This window comes from Miniopterus schreibersii (genome assembly GCF_964146895.1).
Source record: "Miniopterus schreibersii genome assembly, chromosome: 13".
Lineage (NCBI taxonomy): Eukaryota > Metazoa > Chordata > Mammalia > Chiroptera > Miniopteridae > Miniopterus > Miniopterus schreibersii.
The window spans coordinates 50,673,300-50,696,920 of NC_138113.1; the positions used below are offsets into that span (position 1 = coordinate 50,673,300).

General features: G+C 43.1%; 1 protein-coding gene across 1 annotated transcript; it reads left to right on the forward strand.

The window, feature by feature from the left end:
• The first annotated feature begins 405 nt into the window (after positions 1 to 405).
• CKAP2L (cytoskeleton associated protein 2 like) lies at positions 406 to 20,358 on the forward strand. The gene is made up of 9 exons (XM_081156302.1): positions 406 to 516; positions 1,893 to 1,959; positions 3,576 to 3,627; positions 6,197 to 7,437; positions 9,380 to 9,587; positions 13,452 to 13,607; positions 16,899 to 16,962; positions 18,329 to 18,521; positions 19,266 to 20,358. The coding sequence occupies exons 1-9, from the start codon at positions 486 to 488 to the stop codon at positions 19,489 to 19,491; spliced, it is 2,238 nt and encodes a 745-aa protein (XP_081012428.1). The 5' UTR covers positions 406 to 485; the 3' UTR covers positions 19,492 to 20,358.
• The last annotated feature ends 3,263 nt before the right edge of the window (positions 20,359 to 23,621 follow it).

Consider the following 23,621-nt stretch of genomic DNA (forward strand, 5'->3'; position numbering starts at 1 on the left):
GACACCTTCGTCTTGCTCCTGACGGTAGAGGGAAAGCTTTTCGCTTTTCGCGGTTGAGCAGGTGTCGGCGGCGGGCTTGTCATTTATGGCCTCGATTAGGTTGGTGGACATGCCTTCTATACCCACTCCGTTGGGAGTTTTTGTCGTGAATAGATATTGAATTTTGTCAAATGCTGTTTCTGCCTCTACCTGGGGTTTATTTCCGTCTCCGCGGGGGTCGGAAGTCCCCCCGCGCTGCGGCTGCGGGAGCTCGGGCAGCACCGCGCCCTCCACCCGCTGCCCGCAGCGGCGGCGCGCGGGCAGCTCCTCCCGTCGAAAGGAGCAGAGTCCGGCGCAAAGCTACTATTTCCTTTTGTCCCGCCCTCCCCCGCTTCCTATCGGCGGGTTTCAAACCCTTGCGAGCCAATGAGAGCTGGCGCCGGCGCGCAGCGGGTCCTCCACTGCGGGCGCGGCCTTTGAAGAGCAACTGTCGCGGAGGAGACGTTATGGTGGGGCCGGGGATCTCCGCGGCTGCGGGTGAGTGCTCTGGGCGGCGGGGCGCGGCGGGCTGTCCCGCCCGCGGTCCTTGTCGCCTTCCTCGGTGTCAGCAGGGAGACTTCCGCGCGCGGGGAGTCCCGGGACCCCGCAGGCGCTTTCCCAGCGGGTCCCGCAGCAGCCCTGCCAGGGCCTCGCGGTCCCCCCGTGGGTTGGCCGGGGTTGCGCGTCCAGGAGGAGCCAGGCGCCCCCAACATCCCCTACCCCCGGCCAGAGCGGCCCCCGCGGGCCCCGAGCCTGCGCGGCGGGCACACAGGCCCGCACGGGCCCGCCTCCGCCTCGAGGGCGTGGGTTCTGGCCCCCACCTCCCGGGTGGGCCGGCGTTTGGATGGTGTCGGCGATGACACCTGGTGACCTGGGCGCTTCACTGAACGACCGGACCCGTAAAGTTGGGCACCTCTGTCCCCATGTTATGGCTCAGCAGAGGCATTTTTGTTAAAGCGCTGGACGACCCAGAACTGGGGTCCCAGCCGGCCTGTCAGACCCCACGGCCCCTCCCCCACTCACTACCTGGCGCGGCTCGGGCTCCCAGGGGTGCCTCGGAGCCTATGGGGACGCGGAGGTTAGGTGAGGCGAGAGTCGATTTGCTAGAGCAGATTTGCACCCCGCAGTGTTCTGTTTTGTTTGGTTAACCATTACTGAATTTTAGCCTTTTCCAACCACTTTAGTCCTTGCCTCTGAACTCCCATAATTCTTTCTTGACACCCAGATTTTGCCTTGTGTTGTATGTAATTATTTTGTTTATTTTATCTCCACTACTACATTGGAATTTGAAAACAGAAATAGTGACTTTCATCCCCTCACAGATGCAGTGCTTAGAAAATCACCATGTGGATGTTTGCCACGAACCCCCCGACCTGGCCTATTTTGTCCTTAGTCCCAAAGGAAACCAGGAAGGGTTTGTAGGCAAAAATCATCATTCCTGTTGGAAAAAAATATAATAAGGCCAGGCCTGGCTCACCAGCTCCCGTGGGCCAGTAACAGGATTTCTTCACGCAAAGCATATATTGTGGCCAACAACAGTGCCTGTGAGCAAGGGCTCTGGAGTTGGATAAAACTGCCTTCAGATCCTGGTGTTGCCACTTATTAGCTGGGTAACTTGGGGCATATCATTTGCCCTCTTTAAATTTCAGGCTGTAAAATACCTCATAGGCTTGGAGTGCAGATTAAAGTACATAATGTAAGTGTGGAGAGCTTAATATAGGGCCTGACATATAAATGATATGGTTAATGTTGCTATTAACTTGGAGGCATCGTCCAAAGCTAAGACCATTACTCAAAATGTCATCCTTTAGAATATAAATGAACTGGTTAAAATCCCAAGCTGAGCTTCTGTTGTTTGCTTGCCTGTTTTGCAGAAGAGCGGCAGAGAAAGCTCCAGGAGTACCTGGCAGCCAAGGGAAAACTGAAGTGCCAAAACAGCAAGTGAGTCCGTCTCCCACAGTTATAAGACTTGTTGGCGTGGTTGCTAATAGCAACTTAAAGCCCTTTCAAACATAGCCCTTTTGCTTGTGCTCTACTCTAACTGCATTGACATCCCAGGGTGACTCAAAAAGGGCGTTTCAGTTCAAGCATGACAAAAACCTCTGGGCGGTATCTAGTACATTGGCAAAGATTTAAGCATTGTTATTGTGACAGTCTCCAAAAGAAACAAGAGAAGGAGCTACGATATTACCTACCATGCTGGAAGCTTTCCCTATCCCTGCTTTTTTCCTGGGAGAGTAACTCTTGTGATGGCAATGTTTGGCCAAGGAGTTGAATGACCCTGGTTCAGTCCTCCATGCTGCACATTAACATCCTTCTGCCTGATGGTGCTCTTTGGTCACTCTCTTGGCACAGCAATTTTCAACCTTCTTCATCTCATGCACGCATAAACTAATTACTAAAATTCTGCAGCACACCAAAAATATATATATTTTGCCCATCTGACAAAAAAATAGGTATAATTTTGATTCATTCACACGGATGGCTCTTGTGTTGGCTGTGGCACACCAATTGAAGTCCCAGTCTTAGCTCTTACTCTCGAGGTGAACATGATATGACTGATTCATTTTTATCTTTTGTCAACATCTTGCCATCTTAGTGATGTCATTGATCCCTTTTCTAAGCACTGATCAATTTTCTGCTTACTTCCTCTACTGTACTTTTTTTTTACAAAATGAATTTTTACAAAGTTAGCTTTCACACTTTATCTTAGTTTCTTTTTACTTTGGGTTTTTATTCAACTCTATTTCCTTGATTAAACCTAGTGCATTTATTCAACAGATATTTAATACTTGTGTGATGTATCCCTCTTGGTTCTGAAGACATGGTGCTTAACAAGACAGAGCAGTCTGGCCGTTCCAGGCCTTAAATTCAAGATGGCAGAAACAAATACCAAGTCACGATCAAAGTCCCTATTAGCCTAGCAATTGCTTTTGATCCATGGAGATTAAATCCTTCTAAATTCTCTACTTTCCTATCCTTTTTTGCATTTTCTGTCTCACTAGCTAGATTTTATAGGTGCCTGTTTTTTTAATTGAATCACTTTTTCCCCTGAAAATGCACTATTTGAAGACACTTAAGTCTTTTTAAACTTGTTTGGCACTGTATCTCCAGTGCCTGTGTTCCTGGGACATTGTGGTGTTCCAGGGATGATGCTGGCATGAATAAGACTGTTTAACTACAAAGAAAAGACATAATTCGTTACTGTTGTTAGAATATTATGTGTATGCGTAGGACATCTCTGAAGGGATCACAGGTAAGTGGGCAACTTTGGGCATGTCATTTACCCTCTTTAAATTTCAGGCTGTAAAATACCTCATAGAATTGGTGTGCAGATTAAATGTGAAGAGCTTAATATAGGACCTGGCATGTAAATGATATGGTTAATATTGATATTAATTTGGAAGCATGGTCCAAAGCCAAAATCATTACTGAAAGTGTCATCCTTTAGAATATAAATGAACTGGTTGAAATCCCAAGCTGCACACCAATGCCATACTTCCCAAGCCTTGTTGATCTTTCTGTACTAAGAATTAATTGTATTTTGTCTTTTATAGGCCTTATCTAAAAGCCAAGAATAATTGCCCAAATCCTCCACCTTCTAAATCTGTAAGTAGAAATTAGTCTTTTTAAAAAATATCCATTTTGAGTGATTAGTAATAAAAATAATAAAGATATGTTAGCAACCTAAAGAAAGTGTTTCACACAAATATTTCTCTTTTTTTAAATATGTTTCTATTGATTTTAGAGAGAGAGAAACATTGATGTGAGAGAGAAACATCAATTGATTACCTCCACCCGCACCCTGACCAGGGACCGAACCTGCAACCTGGTCATGTGATCTGACTGAGAATCGAACTGCAACCTCTTGGTGCATGGAACAATGTTCAGCCAATTGAGCCACACCAGCCAGGGCCACAGAAATATTTCTCATAAATAAGGAACAGTTTATAAGGGACAGAATTGTTTTTGAAAAGTATAACATATTGTAGTTCAATTTTATTAACCAAAAAGAATCTTTAAGTGCACTTTGGTCTCTTCATAGCTAACATTTATTGAACACCTACTATGTGTTTATACTTTTCTCACTTGCATTAGCTCATTGAGTCCTTACAGCCTCATGAGGTAGGTACTGTTAGTATCCCCATTTTACAGATGAGGGAACTGAGTCACAGGACACCTATTAAATGACAGAGTTGAGAGCCTGTGGTCTCAAGCACTTTGGGATGCTGCTTAACTGGTGCTTAATCAGTTCCATTCAGCTAGATCGTGGATACAATGGAAAAGGATCCCAGCATACTTCGGGTTTAATGGAATATCTACTCGGCCATAAAAAATAATGAAGTGCAGTGAAGGCCTGGCAGGGGGAGGGGGTCAATGGGAAAAAAGGGGGACATCTAATACTTTCAACAATAAAGATAAATTTTAAAAAAATAATGAAATTTTAAAAATTATGTGGGCATAATGAGTCTATGGGGACTCTGTGTAGTTTTCACTCAATTTGGATTTGAACCTAAAACTGCTCTTAAAAATTAAAATTTATTAATTAAAAAATGAAGTATTTATACATGCTACAACGTGAGTGAATCTCAAAAATGTAATGCTAAGTGAAAGAAGCCAGACACAAAAGAATCAGACACTGTATGATTCCATTTATATGAAATGTCTAGAATAGGCAACTATAGAAACAAAGTAGATTAGTCGTTGCCAGGGTCTGAGGGGAGTGGGAAATAGGGAGTAACTTCTAACAAGTATGACATTCTTTTTTTTTTAAACATATCTTTATTGATTTCAGAGAGAGGAAAGGAGGGGGAGAGAGAGAGATAGAAACATCAATGATGAGAGAGTCATTGATCGGCTGCCTAGCCTGCAACCTGGGCATGTGCCCTGACCGGGAATCGAACCCTGATCTGCTGGATCCTAGGTCGATGCTCAACCGCTGAGCCACGCCCAGCCGGGCGAGATTCTTTCTGGGGTGATGAAAATATTCTGGAGTTAGTGGCAATGGTTGTACAACTTTGTGAGTATGCTAAAACCCACTGAATTGTATGCTTTACATTTTTATGGGATGCAAATTATATTTCAATGTTTTTTAATGTATGAAAAAGAATAACTAAAGAACAGCACACTTTGATACCAACCTCCATGCCTCAGCAGTAAGCCATAATGGAGAGGTAAGGGGTGGATATAAATGTTGGGGCTCAAGGAGTAACCCAGCTGTAGCCATGTTGGTGCGCCATCTATCTCTGCCCCAACCCCAACAACACCATACATGCTCGTACAATGCTAAGAGTAGACATAGCCTCGCCCTTAATGCCAAGTGGCTCTGGTTACTGACTTCCTTACATACTCATAAAGCTTACATAGTAACTCTTGATAATATTATTAACTGAAAAAGAGTGGTAGCACTCCCAGATCTTCCCCTGAAAGCCTGTGCTTTACAAATCTCTGCCCAATTCACCTTTCTGAGTAATTGCTTTCAGTATTGATGCTCCTATTCTCTACCATATCAATTCTAACTCCCCTCCCTACTTTCCAAAGTTCTCTCTAACCTAGTCCTACCTTATCCAAAATTAAATCACATGACTGAAACATTTACTTGTTAATAACATAGAATCTAACCTTAAAATCCATCCTGAGTTCATAAATATGACTAACTTCTGTGATGTTAGATGCTTATGGAGAGCTAGCTGTTCCAAAGTCTCAGGCCTCCCAGCACCTACCACCTGTCCTTGCAACTGGTTCTTGAGTGACACTGTGACCTTTACAAAGGCATTGTTGTCTTTAAAATCTTAATGTAGCTGTACAAAGGACTAGGAGGAACTTGGGTGGTACCCTAACATAAGTGTACCATGTATATATCTTTCCAGGGTCTCTTGAAGGGACACTTCAGTGGGACATAATGGACATTCAGCAAATACTCATTCAGTTGAGGCAAATTTATTTTTTAAACAGCAAGTTTTGTATGGTTACTGTATCTCTGCTTAATTCTGTCAAGCTAAAAGATTCTAATGTATTTCTAATAAGAACTCATAAAAATCCTCTATTAGTGATCCTTTATTTTCTTAGGTTTCAACTTAAATGAAATTCTAAATAAAATAACTAATCTTTTTTATTTTATAAACAGTGAGCTATTCTTATGAATTTACTTTTTTAATATTTTTCTTTGTTTTTTCAGACTATTAAACCAAAAAAAGATGTTACCAACCATGTTGCTTTGCCTGCCAAAGCTACAAGACCCATCAGCATTAAACTTCCACCCAGACCTGCCAACAGTATCCCAGGGCCCCAGAAGCCAAAGTTGGATCCACCAAAACTTCTGGGCAAAAGGCTGACTTCAGGATGTGTTTCTTCTAACCCAAACTGTAAGCCTTTCAGCAATCGTCAGCAACAGCACAAAGCTGGATCATCCACTGGAGAGCTGTCAAGGAAAACTGGGGGGTCACTTAATATACAGGAACAGGAAGCTGCAAAGCAGCAGGTGACAGATCAGGGAAATGCTGCCCATACAGACTCTATGAACGATGTCCGTGGTGAGGGTGAATCCTTACACAACTTTCTAAAAGAGATGAACAAAGAAAACTTTTCCCATACCATACTGGACTCTGAGAAGATGTCACATCCTCAATTATGGACCAAAAGTAAACCAAAGACTAGCTCTTATAATCAAACCAAGAGCAGTTTGGCCCCTAAACAAGCCTTGGGTAAAAGTTCATTGAATCGTGCTGTTCTGAAAGACAGAGCTAATAAACAGTCTGTTGGAGAAATACAAGCCAGGATTCCACCAGTAAAGTCACGGCAGCTCCCTAGGGGAGCAGCTCTTGCAAAACCAGGAGAAAAGCCCCCAAAGACAGTTTCCTCTCATTTTGTTCAGACCCTTAGTAGGACTCAAGCATCAAAGAAACCAGGGGTCAAGGACATGAAGGATATAAATGTTAATAGGGGTAAATATGAAAGACCAGGTGGAGCTAAGTTACAGTCACATGCTGTTACTAAACAAAAAGAACATACCAGACCCAGGACCTGCCCCAGTCTTCTTCAGGGAGGACCTGACCACATTAAGCAGGATCAGAAACCCACTCAGCCTTGTTCTAGACCTCAGATGTCATGTGTGCAGCAGAAATCCAAAGCTGTGAACCAAAGGCCTAACCTGGCAGTTGGCAGCTTTACTTCAGTCATTCCCAACACCCCAAGCATAAGAGCAAGTACAGCCAAGGGGAATAAACAAAGCAGCAGCTGTCAGCAGAAAGCACAGACCCTGGACTCCAAGTTGAAAGGGGCTCTTCTCCAGAACCGTTTTCTAAACAAGACAGCTCCCAAAAATCAAGCTGGTGGCACAGCCATAAATGGAAGAGGCGTCCCAAATGGGACCCAGACTAACCCAGATGTTAAAAAGAAGACCACAGCAGAGGATCGAAGGTACGTTGCTTTAATTCCAAAATTGCAATTTAAGATGATTAGGCAAATTGACCATTAGGCATACTTGGTCAGAAAATAGGCCATAAATAATGGTTCCTGAGTTATTTTTAGCTTCAACCCTGAAAAAAAGATTTGAAGCAAATATAGCAAATATTCTCTAACTTTCTGTGTACTTGAAGCAGAATGGTTCAGTAAGGAGTTGGGGTTGCAGGTATAGACAACTTGAGAAGTCCCTGCAGGTTGAGCAGCAAGGGAAGAGGGCCAGGGGGAGGTGAGGAGATGCTAGTCCTTTGTCAAGCAGACCGGGGTTTAAATCCAGAAAAGTTATAAAGGAAGAAGGACTGGGAAACTTCCATGAGTCTGAGCAGGCAGTTTTGGAAAGTCGTTAGGCAGAGGAGAGCAGTCATAGTTACAGTTACATGACTTCTTGCATTTGTCAAAGCACAGGACTGCACTCTCAAAAAGGTGAGCTTTACTGCTTGTTATTGAACACTGTGTGTTTTAGGTATAGTGCTAGGACACTGAGGGTTTTTGCCTTCCTAGAGCTTTTACATTCTAGTGGAGACGACAAGAAATGAACACATTGGTTAAATAAGACAGGATAATTACAGATAACTTCCTAGTCAGGAAGGACTGAAGGCTGATAATGCCAGACCAGAAGGCAGGGACAAGCTTAGATCAGAAGATTGAAGAGGCCAGAGCTTCCGGAGGGTAGGGGTGACAGGGAGAGTGGTGCCGCATAATCTTGGAGAGACTTGCAGAACTCAAATTATACTGTCATTCGCCATAGAAAAACATTTTGAATTTTATTCCTGGGGGTGACTCAGTCTGGCTTACATTTTAAAGATTACTCTAGATACTTGCGCACAGGGTGAATTTGTTAAGGGTTAGAATAGAAGCCAGGAAGGAGATGAGTTAGGAGGGAGCTATAGCATTTCAGGCAGAAAGTGGCAGTGATGTAGTGTAGGATGGTGCTAGTGGAGATGGGAGCAGCACTGTCCATACAATGGTGTGTGGGATGTGGGGAAAGAAAGCACTGCTCAAACACAACTCCTAGTTTTAGGCTCTCGCCATGGGGTGGATAGGAACACTATCACCGTTGCAGGGACAGATCTAAAGATGAAAATCAAGAGCACTGTTTCAGACAATATTAAATTTGAAATGCCTGCCAGACATCAAATAAAAGATACCAACCAGGCTGTGGGTTTTACAAAGGTTGAGCTGTAGGGAGAGAACTGGGCTGACATGTATATTTGTGAGTCATGAGCTAGTTGTAATTTAAAGAAGCTAGCAAGTCTACATCCACACTCAGGTCCACATGTCTTGGTGCCTCCTCCAGCAGCAGTCTATCGGCTGCTCAGAAGCAAGAGTGGAGATTGTGAAAAGTGGGGGAGAGCGAGGTTAGGACTTGTCACCATATTTTAAAAATGAACCCTGAACTTATTGGTCTTTTTAGAGTAAAGGAGGTCATGTGGTCAGGAATGGGCTAAGGAACTAGGAAAGTGGGTCACTTTGAGTGGCCAACACCATGTTGAGGGCTTAGTGCGGGTATGGTGGGGCTGATCAGTGGCAAATATAAAGTTTGTGGTAAGATAATTGGAGTGTTGAGTTAGTGATCTCAGCAATGGAAGGCAAATGTCAGGGTTATCATAGAAGTGAAAGGAAAGTTTCAGAGAAAAATAATAAATAATCTTGAAGTCAGGGGATTTGAAGACTGAGATGCTAGCCACCTGTAATCCTAGTAATACCTCTGCTTTCTGAAGAGGGAGGCAACCACTTCTGTCATTGCCCATTTTTAAACTGTTTTTAATTCCAGCCTCCTGACTTGGTCTGCTGTTGAAGGTGTTCAGAGAGAGTACTCAGTCTATGCATATCATACACTTTGAAGCTTGACCATTTCCCAAAATCCTAAAACCATTGCTCCTCTCCAATTACGTAACAGGAAACAGCTGGAAGAATGGCAGAAATCTAAGGGGAAAATGTATAAGCGGCCTCCAATGGAACTTAAAACAAAAAGAAAAGTAATAGAGGAAATGAATATTTCATTCTGGAAGAGCATGGAAAAAGAAGAGAAAGAAAGGGAAGCACAACTCGAACTGTCCAATAAAATTAATAGCACTCTGACCGAGTGTCTGCAGCTCATCGAAGGGGTGAGTGAGGAGGGTAAATCTCCAAAGCTTTGACCCAGAGACATTTTTCTTAACTATAGTGTAGGGGAAATAACCTCTGTCTAAACAGAAATTTAGTTACTCATTGTGAGGGGATAGTTTTGTGTGTATCCTTTCAGTTTTGTTTACGGTCATTTGTCTACTTAGGGTTTGTATTTCTTGGACCAATTTTAGTAATTTCATGCCTTTTATTTAAATCAAATTTGTTAAAGGGTTCTCTATTAACCTTTTTAAAAGGCTGTCTTTTGGTTCTTATTGATTATTTTTTCTCTTACATCAATGTCTGCAACTATTTTTATGTTTATTGTTCTTTTTCTAGTTTTTTCATTGAAAGCTTAGACCATTTATATTAGTTTTAATTTCTTAAAAATACATGTTAATGCTATAAATTTGCCTCTGAATTTAGCTTTGGTCATGTCCTTCAGGTTTGATAGGGAATGTTCTTTATCAGTCAGAGTCAAGTCAGAAAAACAGAAATCACACCAGGTATTGTAATAGATAGAATGTGGTGTTAGGATTGGTTTCACAGTGTCTTATGTGAGTTCCCTAGAAGCAGCCACTAAGAGGAGAATTTGTGTAAAAGTAATTTATTAGGAAGAGGCTCCCAGGAAAACAGAGGAGTGGGATATGGGGCCAGAAAGGGAAGGAGGCCAAGCAGGGTGGGTATCCAGCAAAGTCCATGGAGGGCTACTGTGGTGCAGTCTCATAGGAAGCTCTGGGGATAAGGTCACACATCTCCAAGTTGGTCCTGATCAAGGGCACTGCACTGATTAATGGCTGCCTCTGCAGGACAAAAAGTCCCAGGCACTTGTGTCTCTGACACATACAAAGAAGTGTAGGTGCTGGCTGTTGGACGTGACAACACTTTGTGAGCATGTGTGCCCCCAAATGGTAAAGGGATCATCAGAGGAACATGGGTGCTGCACACAGGGCTGGCAGCCATAACTCTGGTTCCAGAAGAACAAGATGTTGGGGGTATGGGACTCTAGCTCTAAAGAGGCATACTGCCTAGCAGAAGCTAGTGCCACAGAGCTGGAGGGATCCCTGCAGCACTGGGCTCAGACCTTGAGAAAAGGCTACTTCCCCCTGGTGTGGTCAGGGTCTGCGAATGCCAGGAAAAAACGGGGAGGTGGAACCGGTTGCTGCTGCCAGGGTGAAGGACCATTGCTGGGTGATGAGGGCAAAGAGGAAGAGGAGGTCCCCTCTCCTCTCCAGCCCTTCAATCTCCCTCAGTGCCCTACACTGGCAGAGCCCAGCAGGGAGTTGTTCTCAGCAGAATGTGGTTTAGAGAATTCTAGCCCAGGGTCACAAAGCAGAGGAGAAACGGAGAGTTTGAAGCTAAGAGACCATAGCTTAGTAACCAATATATGTTATCCTTGTTGCTCATTTCTAAAAAGTTTGAGGTTTCCATCTTTAGCACATCTTTAACTCCAAAGTTATCTTCAAAAAGTATCCTTTAACTTCCAGATGTGTCGATTTTTTTTCTTGCCTATTTTCATTTTTAATATACTGCATAGAATTTGTTGACATTTTCTTTCTGGCCTTAATGTCTGATCAGTCTTGGTAAGTGTTCCAAAAGTATTTGAAAAGAGTATGTATTCTCTGTTGAATGGAAAATTCTGCATGGGTATCCATTAGAACAGACTTAGAAATTTTAAATAGCACAATTATTTCTGTTTGTTAGTTTATCTGTTGCTTTCCAAAAGAAATATGCAGAAGCTCTCACTGGCACTGTGATTGATGATTTCTCTTTGTATTTCTGTCAGACTTTTACTTCCTAATTTTTAAGTTAAATTTATTGGGGTAACATTGGTTAATAACATTATATAAACTCCAAGTGTACAACTTTATAACATGATATCTATGTATTCTATTGTGTGCTCGCCACCTGAAGTCTAGTCTCCTTCCTTTGCCATATTTTCCAGTTCTCTTGTTAGGTAAATAAAGACTCATAACTTGCTTTGATTTCTCTTCTCTTATGTTAATCTTGCCACACCTGCTTTTTGTTTTTGTTAGATTTTGTAAAGTAAATCTTTTTTCATCCCTGTATTTCTAGAAGTATATCTCATGTGAATACATGCAGTTGAATTTTTTTAACCACATCTGGAATTCTCTGCTTTTGAAAAGCAAATTTAGCCCATACATATTTATTGTAATTACTCATATGCTTAAACTTACATCTGCCATTTTATTTTATAATTCAATTTATATGAATTCTTTTTATTTTCCTTCATTTCTGTGTTTGATTTAACTTACTTATTCCATAAAGAAAACATATAAACATATAAATTAAAATCACAAAAGATAGTGGTAGGCGTAGGTTCAAACTTGGTGTGCAAGTTATATGTCATATGTTTTTTGTAATTAATTCTGTGTCAAGTCTTCCACTCGAATTCTAAAGTTTATTCACTAGTCACTTGATGGTTTTTGAATGGTGAACTTTCTGAGTCCTTATGCTTGTGAAAAATGTCATTGTTTCGCCCACATGCTGAAATCATAGTTTAGCCGGGGGAAATTTCTAAATTCAAATAGTTTCTCCTGGAAAATTTGAAGTTACTGTTTCTTTTTTTTTCTCCCCCATCTGGAGTTGTTCATTTATTAAAATTCGTTTCAATTTAATCCTCACTCCTTTGTAAATAATCCTGGTTTCCCTCTCTAGAGGTGCTTAGGGTTTTCTTTTTATCCTTGGTTTTCTTGGTGTGGTTTTCAGTCTGAACACTTGTTTCCTTGGTCAGTTCTTGGAAATTTTCTTCTACAACTGCTTTGAGTGTGTGTTGAGCTTTGTTCTCTCAGTTTTCCCTTCTAGAAATGCTATTAGGCGATACTGAAATTCTTACATAATAGACATATCCTCCAGAACTCTTACCTTTTCTTGTAGTACACTTTCCATTTCTTCGTTGTTGCATTGGATTCTGAGAGAAGCCCGCACCTGGGTTTTCAGCTCACAGTTTATTCTTCAGCAGCATTCAAGCTACCATTCTGCTCTTGTGTTGATTCTCTGCCATAGCAGCCTGTTCTGGTTTCATGAGACCAGATACGATAGCAATATTCTCTTACCACCCTGGAGATACTGACTGCAGTACTCTTAAGCTTACTCCTCTTTGCCCCCTCAACTTTTTGCTGCAGTGTCTATTTTTCTGGGTGGTGAGTTTTAAGTCTCTTTGTGGAAAGTTGGTGATTCTTGACTGTGAGCTGACCTCTGTGTCCACCCCATCTCGCAAGGAGTAGGAGGTGCTGCTTGGCTAAGTACAGCGGTACCTAGCCCATGTTACTCCTGGTTCATTTCCCTGTTCTGCTCTGGGTACAAGCCAGGAGAGCAGCAAACCAGTGAGGCCACTTTAAAGTTCCTTTTTGTGGGATTTAACCCTCTTTCACATATACCTGCACAGATCCCCAACACAAACACACACACACATATACTCTATGACCTTGGCACACCTGTGCCATCCTTCATGCCTCTGTTAGTCATATGGAAATTCTAGTCACTATTCAGTATTCACATTGTTGTGAATGTTGATTACTCTGGGGTTGGGTTGGGTTGGGTTGGGTTTTATGCCACATAAAAATGTAGAACATATTCCTTCCTTCAGCTGTGATAAACATTTTCTTGTTTGCTTGGTCTCATGTAACTCTTAAAATTTAATAATCACTGTCAAAACTCATTGAGATGTCCTACTTAAATGGGTGCATTTTATTATATGTAAACTGTATCTTGGTAAAATTGAAATGTTTTTAAAGTTAAAAATAATTATTGATCAAACTGATTTCTTCATACCTGCTGTGTTTATGATAGGAGACATGAGTAACAATGAGATGGTAATAATTTCCCCTGGGTATTTTTTCCAGGGTGTACTTTCTAATGAAGTATTTACAATATTGTCCAGTATTCCTGAGGCTGAAAAATTTGCTAAATTCTGGATCTGCAAAGCAAAGTTCTTGGCAAGTAAAGGCACCTTTGATGTTATTGGACTGTACGAAGAGGCTATTAGAAATGGGGCAACAGTGAGTATCTGTCTTGGGTGGGTGATTTTCTGAAAATTCTCTATCATGAGTTCTATTGTTTGCAATATAGCAGTTTATAGTACATTACCTATGTAATGTAACTTCTTATTCATTTGATAAAGTTATACACAGAATGTGAAGCTCAGTGTGGCCTTTATGAACATTTCATTAAATATTTATGCCGTATAAACTAATAGAATCACTTTTCTTTGTCTCACTTAACACTTATTATATAAATATGCTCTTATGGAACGTAATAGCATAGCAAGTTATAACATCCATCAATATCCAATACTTATAAAGTCATAACTCACCATAAAGAACTTAAACATATATTAATCCCAACACATCAATATCTATAAATCAATAATTCAGAACCATTGTATGAAATTCCTTTTCATTGTAAAACTACTATCACTGTATAATTTTTAACAAAAAAATGAAATAGTTTTATAGCTCTTTTCACTTGCATGTTGCTTTCTGTGTTATATGTTCTACATACCTTTTTTATGATTGTTCAAAATCAAAGTTGTACATCCACATAGTTCAAACAGTCCAGTAGTTTGACAAGGTTCCTTCAATAAGGCCTCTGCTCCCACTCACCTCCCATTTCCGACTTCCCAGAACAAACTGATTATTTTTATATTTACCTCTATAGTTTCAGGTAGTATGCTTGTATTGCTATTTCCTGATTTTTCAATTTTAGACATGATTTGTGGACTTCCAAATATGCAAGATTAGGATTTAACCTCTTTCACACACACCTGCACAGACCCCAGACACACGCACACAGCTCTATGACCCTGGCATACCTGTGTCATCCCTCATGTTTCCATTAGAATCATGAAATTCTGGTCACTGTTGCATGTTCACATTGTTATGAATGTGTAAGAAATATATGAATATGTTGAGCCATGTAATATATACTATGATTACTTTGCCTTTCAAGCACAACTTTCTACTTTTTCTGAAATTGTTTAGTTTTCTGAGTGTTTATTATATAATTAACTCCCAAACTCTTCTCTTATTGTCTAAATTTCTTTATACTTTCAAAACATCAGACACTTGTATTGGTTTCTTTTTCTTTGAGCTCTTTCTCCCAGTCCCTTCTGATCTGTCCCAGTCTCCGCAGGTTAGCTTTACCCTAGTCCTCACTGGCTATCATGGGAGCTCCTCTCCCCTTCACCCTCAGATTCCCTTTATGTCCTTACATCTCAGTTCCTAGAACCCATATCAAGTTTATTCCTTCCTGCATTGTCTGTTTCTTCTCCAGTGCTTTCTCCTCTCTCCCTACCTCTTTCCCCCTCTCCCACCCTCTCTACCCCCCCTCCCTCTCCCTGGTTGTTCATTTTATTTTGTTTTGTTCTCTATTGTTCATTAAAGGCTCTACTCAGATGCTAGTGAAACTGGGCTGTTTACATATATAAGAGATGGGTTTGAAAAAGCTTATTAAAAGACCTGGGCACATGGGTGGGGCTTTACCATAGTTGATCTGGCTGAGTTAGTTGGTTGAAGACCCTTCATTATCAATATTTTCAGGTCCTTCATCTTAGACAAATCATCTTCTTTAGAAAAGACTCTTCTAGTTTCCTTCCTGGAGCCAGGGACAGGCCACCAGTGTTGTGGGGGAGAAGAGAGAGGAATTCTCAGCCTTCAGCAGGAAACTTTCCTTTGTCCTATCTTTTTCAGTAGGCACCCCCACTTTCAGTCTTGCAGGATGTTCCCAGAGACCTGGAGAAGGCACTCCAGTGTTCTACTGGGGGTAGGGCACAGTCACTATGCTGCATGGAGCTCAGGGTGCAGAGTGGACTGGGAGACCTGGCTGCCCTCTGAACAGATGTTCAGGGGTCCCCCTGGTCCTGCCCACCATCCATTCCTCTGCCTTTCAGAGGCCCTGGGGTTGGATCAGGTTGTTTCCTGGCCATACTGCCAGCTTTGAAGTCGACTCTTTCAAGTTGGTTATCTCGTCCTGCATTCCAGTTTCCAAAATCTTATTGCTGTTTCTTCTCTCCTATTTTTTGTGGTTATTGCCTCCTTTTAATCCCTTTCTTTTTACCAAAATTTCAAGAGGGATTAAAAATAAATGTGTTTCCAATTCATCATCTTTAACTAGAAGCCTGTAAGAACGTAAAAGACAGTTCGTCGATGTTTTATGTAATTCAGGCTCTTTGCAATGTATTCTGTACACTTCTTTCCATTTCCTTAAGCCTAAAGCATTTTAGATTTTATAAAAATTTGTCGATAGCTTTGCTTTTATGCTGTTGTTCATACTTATTTATTTGATACAGAGTGTAGGTCAGAAGACGAGCCTCCACATACAGTGTTCCCGTGAGAATGTGCAGTTCATTTGTGCTGTTCTGCTTTAGGACATGGCTTACTTCCTTTGGAAAAGGAAGGCTCTCTCAGCTAATTTTATAAAAAATTACCTTTTTCTGCCCTGGCCAGTTTGCTCAGTGGTTAGAGCATCGGCTCGTGGACTAAAGGGTTCTGGTTTTGATTCCAGCCAAGGGCACATACCTTGGTTGCAGCCTCAGGCCCCAGCCCTGGTTAGGGCACATGCAGGAGGCAGCCAACCAATGTGTGTCTCTCACATTGATGTTTCTCTCCCCCCTTACCTCCCTCTCCCTTCTTCTCTCTGAAAAGCAGTGGGGGGAAAAATACCTCGGGTGAGGATTTAAAACAAAAAAAATTACCTTTTTGTAATGTTTTTAAGTTATATTACCAAATAAAAGATGAAAGAATGGGAAGGCTGAGAAAGAGTTGTCCAGCATGCTAACTAAAGGTCCGTATTTGGGTGATGAGATTATGGATGTTTTCCTTTTTAAAATTTGACCTATTAATTTTTTTTGTAATGAGGTATATGACTTTTATGATAAAAAACAAAATTAACTAAGACAACTCTAAAAATGTATGCCATGTTTTTTGTATGGCTATCTTTATATGTGTGGGCCAGAATCTTTATATGGGAACACATCTTCAATGAGACCATATAAGTCAATAAGAAAATTAATTTGTTTTAGAGAAATTTCATTATAGACAACTTTCCATCAACCCATCTCTCCATTAAAGTGGAGCAGGCCACCATTTAACCAACATTTTCTTTGTTCCTCCATTTTTCCCATGAAGCTATAAGTCTGAAACTTTTTAAACATTATTTATATTTAGACAAATAAAAAAGAAAAAAATTTTATATATATATAAAGAAGTTCATCTGATGTTACACAGTGTTTCTTAGAGTATTTTTTCATGAATGTTTTAATACTGTTCATGTCTCTTCATCCCTCCTTCCAGCCAATACAAGAGTTGCGGGAAGTTGTCCTTCATATTTTGCAAGACCCAAACACAACCAGAGACGGTACTGCTATTTGTATTTAAGTTCATTTCTTTTAGCCCTAGAAGTACAAGTCATTGAGCATCACTAGGGAGAAAAAGAAGTTCTCTGAAATGCCTCTCACCCTTGGTTTCCGTGGTCTGTCCCTCAAAGCCAGTATCATTGGCTCACTTGCTTTTGTCATTACAAGTCAGTATACTTCTCAGCACTGAGCAGCCTAGATGAGAGTGTCCTGCCTCCCTAGATTCCTAGGTTAGAGAAGACAAGTGGCTCTTTTGAGGCAGAGGGGAGAGATGCCAGTGGGGGGAAATAGGGACATCTGTAATAGTGTCAACAATAAAAAAATAGAAAGAAAAGAGAAATACTTCAGCTCAAATCACATATTTAATCAAAACGAACCCACCAACATTTTACATGCAAATTCACGTTATCTCTTTAAAAATAGCTATGGCAGGACTCTGCACTTAGTAAAGCGTTATTGTCATTGGTCAGAACTTCAGAGGACTCTTCTGTGAGAAATATTGTACAGAAGCGTGTCATGCCTGTTACATGAATGGAGGCAGGTAGTCTAATGCATTCAGGTTGCCTTCAAAAGATAAACGGATTATTTTTATGAACTTGGAAGATGCAAGTGTTTTTCCTTTAAGAGAAGATTTAACTTTGGGGAACAGTCAGATCACGTGCATTACAGCTGCTAACGCAATACTCTGGGGAATGAGGTTACAGAGTAGATATGCTCAGTGGCACGCTTACTGGGAATGATGCTAAAATTAAGATGTTTGTTTATGATATATGGTGGTATTCTTCCAAGGGGTGAAAAGAGACAGGAATCCACGTCTTATTACTTGTTCACCCTATTGACCTCTCTTAGGGCCTCAGCCCCCAGTCACAGGATCTGCCTGTCTCAGCCTAATTTTCTTCTTTTCATTTTGGTGGTTGTGGTTGGGCTATCATGCAAATTGGGTTAACAAGACTTTTTTCCACCCACTGTCCAAGGCAATAGCCATATGGTCATCCTGGAAGGGAGTGGGTCAAGTGAGTTAACCCTAGTGAGTTAAGAAAATTGACCCAAGGTATGGTGTAAGGGTAAAAGCCCAGCGATTAGTCCCTGAGAGAGCTCTCTGAAGAGTGAATGGGAGACTGGGGCTATGTTCGGAGTGACCCATCCTCAAGCGGCAGGGGCGTGTCAAAAGGCAGCCTGATGTAGCTGGCACTGCTACAGGGCTAAACAGCAAAACTGGCTGTAAGTCCCACTTCAAATCAGTTTCTTTTTTAGTATCCGAGATCCATGGGGAAATCATCATATAGGATACAATGATTTCATTGCATTGATTTTGGTTAAGTACTAAATTACTAAATCTTGCTTTCCTTCTTGACCTTGCATACACAGGAATTACCTCTGCCTCTTTGGTTGCTGAGACTAATATGCCCTCCACAGAAGAGCTTGCCAGGGACATGGAATCGGGAAGAAAATCTTGCCTTCCTCCAAAAGAAACAGAACAGGTTCCAGCAACACCCCAAATAACCAAGGCAGAACATGATAATCACCCTGGTATCAAACTACAGGTCGCCCCCATCCCTAGGTAAGCACACCCTAAAGCAGGCTTCATGCTCTAGGTCTCCTCCACAGATTCAGGTACTTCCAGTGTTTTGATATCTTCTGCCTCAGGAGGATCAGGTGGTCTAATCCATTCTTGGCGTTAAGGGAAGGAGCTGAGGGTGAGGGGAGGGTTGGAACGGACCGGAGAGAACTGGCCTGCAGCGATTGGGATACTACTAGAGCCATGAGGACTTTGGAGTGGACTTCTCCTTCCTCTTCACCCTCACTGGTCCTATACTTGTAGACCCCACCTTCCTTTCCTGCCAGCCTGGCACAGGTTGGGGAGGGGGGGCACAAAATGCCATCAGGAGCAACCTCGGTAGGTGGGGGAGGGGCAGTGAGCAGCCCCTAAAAACAGGGAAGGCAGCTGGATGTGTACTGGTTAGAGACCACTCAGAATATCAGTTAGCTTTTTAACAAGTGTAAGTTTAAGGCAGAATCCATAGTAATTTAAGGAACCATGTCAGGGTAATAGTGTCATTTTATAAAACATTAATGTAACATCAATCTCTGTTCATGATCTGAGAGCAGATGGACACCACCCAGTTCATTTTGACATTCAGAGAAAGGTTGTCTTAGGATGAGAGTCGCTCTGGCTATAACTCCTTTATCAACCTACACTGAAACATCTATCGTGTCTTATTAATAGAATAAGAATAAAATAAAGGCTACGTGGAATTTCAAAAGAAGCGATAAAGTTCTGAATGCCTCTCTCATTGTCCCTCAGAATAAGCGGAATGCCGGAAGTGCAGGACATGAAGCTGGTCACTCCCGTCCGGCGGTCGGCGAGGATCGAGCGAGCCGTGTCCCGCTACCCGGAGATGCTGCAGGACCACGACTTAGTGGTGGCTTCTCTTAACGAGCTGTTAGAGGTGGAAGAAACAGAGTGTTTTGTATTCCGTAAAAATGAGGCTTTGCCTGTAACATTAGGGTTTCAAATCCTTGAATCATAATTTCTTGATGCTGTTTGTTAAAAAGGTATTTCAGAGCCTCCATGAGACAAGAAATGCCCTCGTCCAGCTGACCTGGAACAGACTGTCATGGATGCAGACTCAGGACTTGGAAAGTAGCTTGCAAGACTCTCAAATTGTGTATCCCACAGGGAGGCCTTTGGCTTACTCGTCTAAGGTTGTAGTTTGCCGGTTTTACAGCCTACAGAAATTTCACACTGTTCAGTATGAGCTTATTCCACAAGTGTGGTAAGGATCCTGGAAGGTTGGTGCCACAGTATGATGGACCTTCGTTCCTGCACCCACCCTGGTCCTCCCAGCATGGATGGTCTGAGCTTAGATCACACGGGATGTGACAGGCCACCTGGTCAGATCCCCTCATTTTACAGATGAGCCTATACTCATTACGCCTTTGCTCGGAGATCACAAATGACTACTTGTGACCTTCACCTTCTGTCATAGTGTCCTTGGGATGAGGGGTAATTCACGTCCTTTCTGCCAGGTCTCCTGGTGAAAGAGTCCTGAATTGGGATGGCCATCTCACTTTTTATATCCGAACCTAACTTTCACATTTCTTATTCAGAAGTGCTTCAAATAAAAGCAAAAAAGGGAGCAGGGGAGATGGGTGGGGTGGGACGCTTGCTTCTGCCCTCCAGTTCTTTGCTCTGCCTGGGAACCCCGTGCCTGAGAAGGCAGTGTGAGCCCCAGAGACTACAGGTTGCCTTTCCTTCTGGGCGACTGCTCTTGGGGGGGGGGGGGGCATTAAATCAGGATAACTGTATATATAATGTAGAGAACCCAAGTCAACAAGGCTTTTTAATATTTAAATGTTAACTAAGAAAAAACATTAAATTTTGTTTATTCCTGCTTCTCCATTTATCTTATTTATTAAAAAAACAAAACAGTGATTCTGGCTTGGCCTGGAGCATTAGGGGTTTGTCTGGGGAAACACCAGTAGGCCACTCCAGAGGCCTCATCAGACACTGATTTCCCTGGAGAGCTGACCTTGATCAGGGTCTGACCATCAGCCTCACCTAGGAACCAGACTTTTTCATTGTGAGAGAAGCAGATCTGTCTCTAGGTCAGACTTACAATAACAAGGTTCATGAAACAGCTATTAGACCATGGTGCAAATAGACTAACTTTCAATAAGAAGTAAATTGTCACCACAACTAAAATCCAGGAATGTGCACAGCCAGCGCTTTCCTCCCTTTAGCCAGATGCACTTTACCTGTGACACCACCAAATGCTTAGAGATCACAAAATGTGAAAATGGGAGTTACAGAAATCAAATATTTAAGATCACCAGACAGGCTGGGGCAGGCCCCTCGGTGTTAAAAATATCCTCGCACCAGGCATCAGGCACTCCGCTCACTTCCACTGACCGGGTCCTCAGGATGGCCCTGCAGCAGCATCCTTCACACTTTCACCCTTTCTTGGGCTTCCAAAATGGTCCATCCTTGCCACCCAGCACCCACCCCCCGCCCAGGTCTCTCTGATTTTACATATCTCCTCAGAACCACTGTCCTAATAGTTCAGTTCTCAAAGGGCGACCTCATCTTTATCACCCCTTCATTGCAGGATGTCAGCAGTAACACCCAGGTGCTAGCAAGTGCAGGTTCAACTACTGGTGTCTAATAGGGTGTGGTTTTCAAAGCGACAGATGGGAGGCTTTGAGCAGTCTTATGTGTGGAAGTGATCGCAAGCGGCACAGCATTCGCAGAAAACCACCCTCACGGAGCTTTCTCATGACTCCTGTTCCGTAAAGAGCTGTTCCTAGAAATGGGGCAGGAAGAAAGCAGGCCCTGGGCACAGGATGAAGATTCGTTGGGGTTGTCATGGAGGTGGGGCCCTGGCAGAAACTGACTCTAATGTGTAGGGACGGCTTCTTAGGGGAGCGAGTGGAAGGACAGTTTTAAAGGAACGTAAATGGAGGCTGTACCGGCGTCGCTGTACAGACCGAGTGCACATTTATTACTGTTGCACTGCCACGTACTCACGCTGCACAGCACGTCTGTTTTTGCTCACCTGGCACATAGTCCTAATAAAACCACCCCAATTTTTGAGGGCCACACCCCCTCTCACAGTCTGCACGGTTTAAGGCGTGTGGACAGCACCCAGGTCAGGCCACCCAGAGCCCAGGATCTCCTGGCCAGTGGCACTGGCTGGAGGATGGGGCCATGTCTCAGAACCAGAGAGAATCATTTTCCAGGCATTTGTTGGAAAGAGACACTTCCTGGTAGAGTTGCTGAAAAGATGGAAATCAAGTGTGGGGTCAGCCATCTTATAACTATATAGAAAAAAAACCTGCCGGACAATGGTGCCGACAATTAACACGAGCTAGAGAGAGAACATGGCTACGTCCAATGGCATTCGATCCCCAAGCTAAACCCCGGAGCCGGTCAGGCCCTGGGCTCTCCAATGACAAGGCAGTGAGCTCCCTTTTCCTAAGCAGTGTACTTTAGGTTTCTGTCACTTACTGGAGGAAGCCCTGACCGGCACTCCCACAGTGGGGAAGGAAACTTTTTTAGTGTGAGCTCTGGCCACGTCCATGAATGTCTCTTCATTACGTCCCCACAGGAGCCTACGACAGGTGTGGAAGCAGAGTAGTTGACAGGAAATGTCAGGGCTGCTGGGACCCAGATTCAGAGCTTTCAGTTCCTATCTCTAAAGTAAGAAAAGAAAACTAGGGTGCTAATGGGGAAAAAGCAAACAGACATTCTTGAACTGTACAAATGGGCACCTGGGCACCTTTGTGCTATGAGGCCAGTACCCTGGATGCCTCTCTGTTCTTTCCGACTGCTCAGGACTGGATTCACCTGCTGTAACTAGCCCCAAACGCAGATGCATGTCCACCCGCAGTCCATGGTGTCAGGCCTAGCCATGTCTGTCACGGTTCTGCCATCCTAGTGGCCAAGGATGGCTGCCAGCCACCGCGACACTCCAGCCTGGGAGAAGAGAGGCAATTCCACCAGCTGACCCAGGATGACAGGCTCACTCAGTCAAACACAGAACACAGATGCCAGAGATACATTGATGAGCCAAATGACCTGGCCCCAGGGAGCCAAGAATCCAGTGAGGATGCACCTTAATCAATCACAAAAGTGAAAGTGATCATCCTGAGAAAAGTCCGTGGGAGAGAGACCAAGAGAAGGAACCGGTGCCATCAAGGAGGTGGGGAGGCCCCTTGAGACCTGAGGAGGGGCAGGTTTAAGGAGAAGAGGCAGGGGGTGCTCAGGCAGAAGGAAAGCAGGAGAGCCTGGGAAAGACCCTGTGCACCTCTCCCCTTTCCTGGCAGGCTCTTTCCCCCTCCATGTCCTCCTCCCCCTTGCCCACACTGCACCCTCTCTTCCTCAGAGCCCCTCAGGTTCCTTTGCCAGGCTCTTTGTCCCCAGGCCCTTTCTGCATTGTCTACCCCAGGAGGGAAGTCTAAGAGTTGCTTTTTGTAGCTTCAGCTACTGAACATATTACAGCACCTTTCCAGAGAAGAGGGACCTAAGATCTTTCCTGATAAAATCCTACCCTCTACCAATGCATAAGAATCCAGTGTTTAAAAACACACGCCAGGGACAGCTGGCCCTTGCCTGGGCTGGCCCAAAGCCCACCCAGGGAGAAGGAAAGGCCTTAGGCTCCAGGCCTGAAATGCAGATGTGAAAAATGACTGAGCGCTCAGAGCACGTGGCCTGTTGCCCCTTACTTATCTTCAGATATTCCAAATGTGTGCCTTGTTTATCCACAGAAAATGCCACCAGTGAGCTGTGTCACAGGCCTATTCCTTCAAGAGTTCGTTCTGTCATTTCAAATGCAGATACACTCACTCTAAGCCTCCATATAGCCCAGCTGACACCACTAACAAGCGACAGAGACATCAGAACAAGGACAGGCCGGGGCTGAGCACCACACAGAGCAGCTCCTACCAAAGTAATGATCACTTTTTAAATCATAAGTATGACTTCTCATACGTTTTAATGTATCAAGTTCCAGGACATCTGGGCTATCGCATCTGTTGTCTTCCTAATGGCCTGGAATGAGGTCAATTACAGCCAGCCAATCAGGTATTATTGTTACCACCAGTAACAGAATCCAGAATGCACAGAAATGCTATTTTTAAAAAGAAACGTGCACGGCACTGC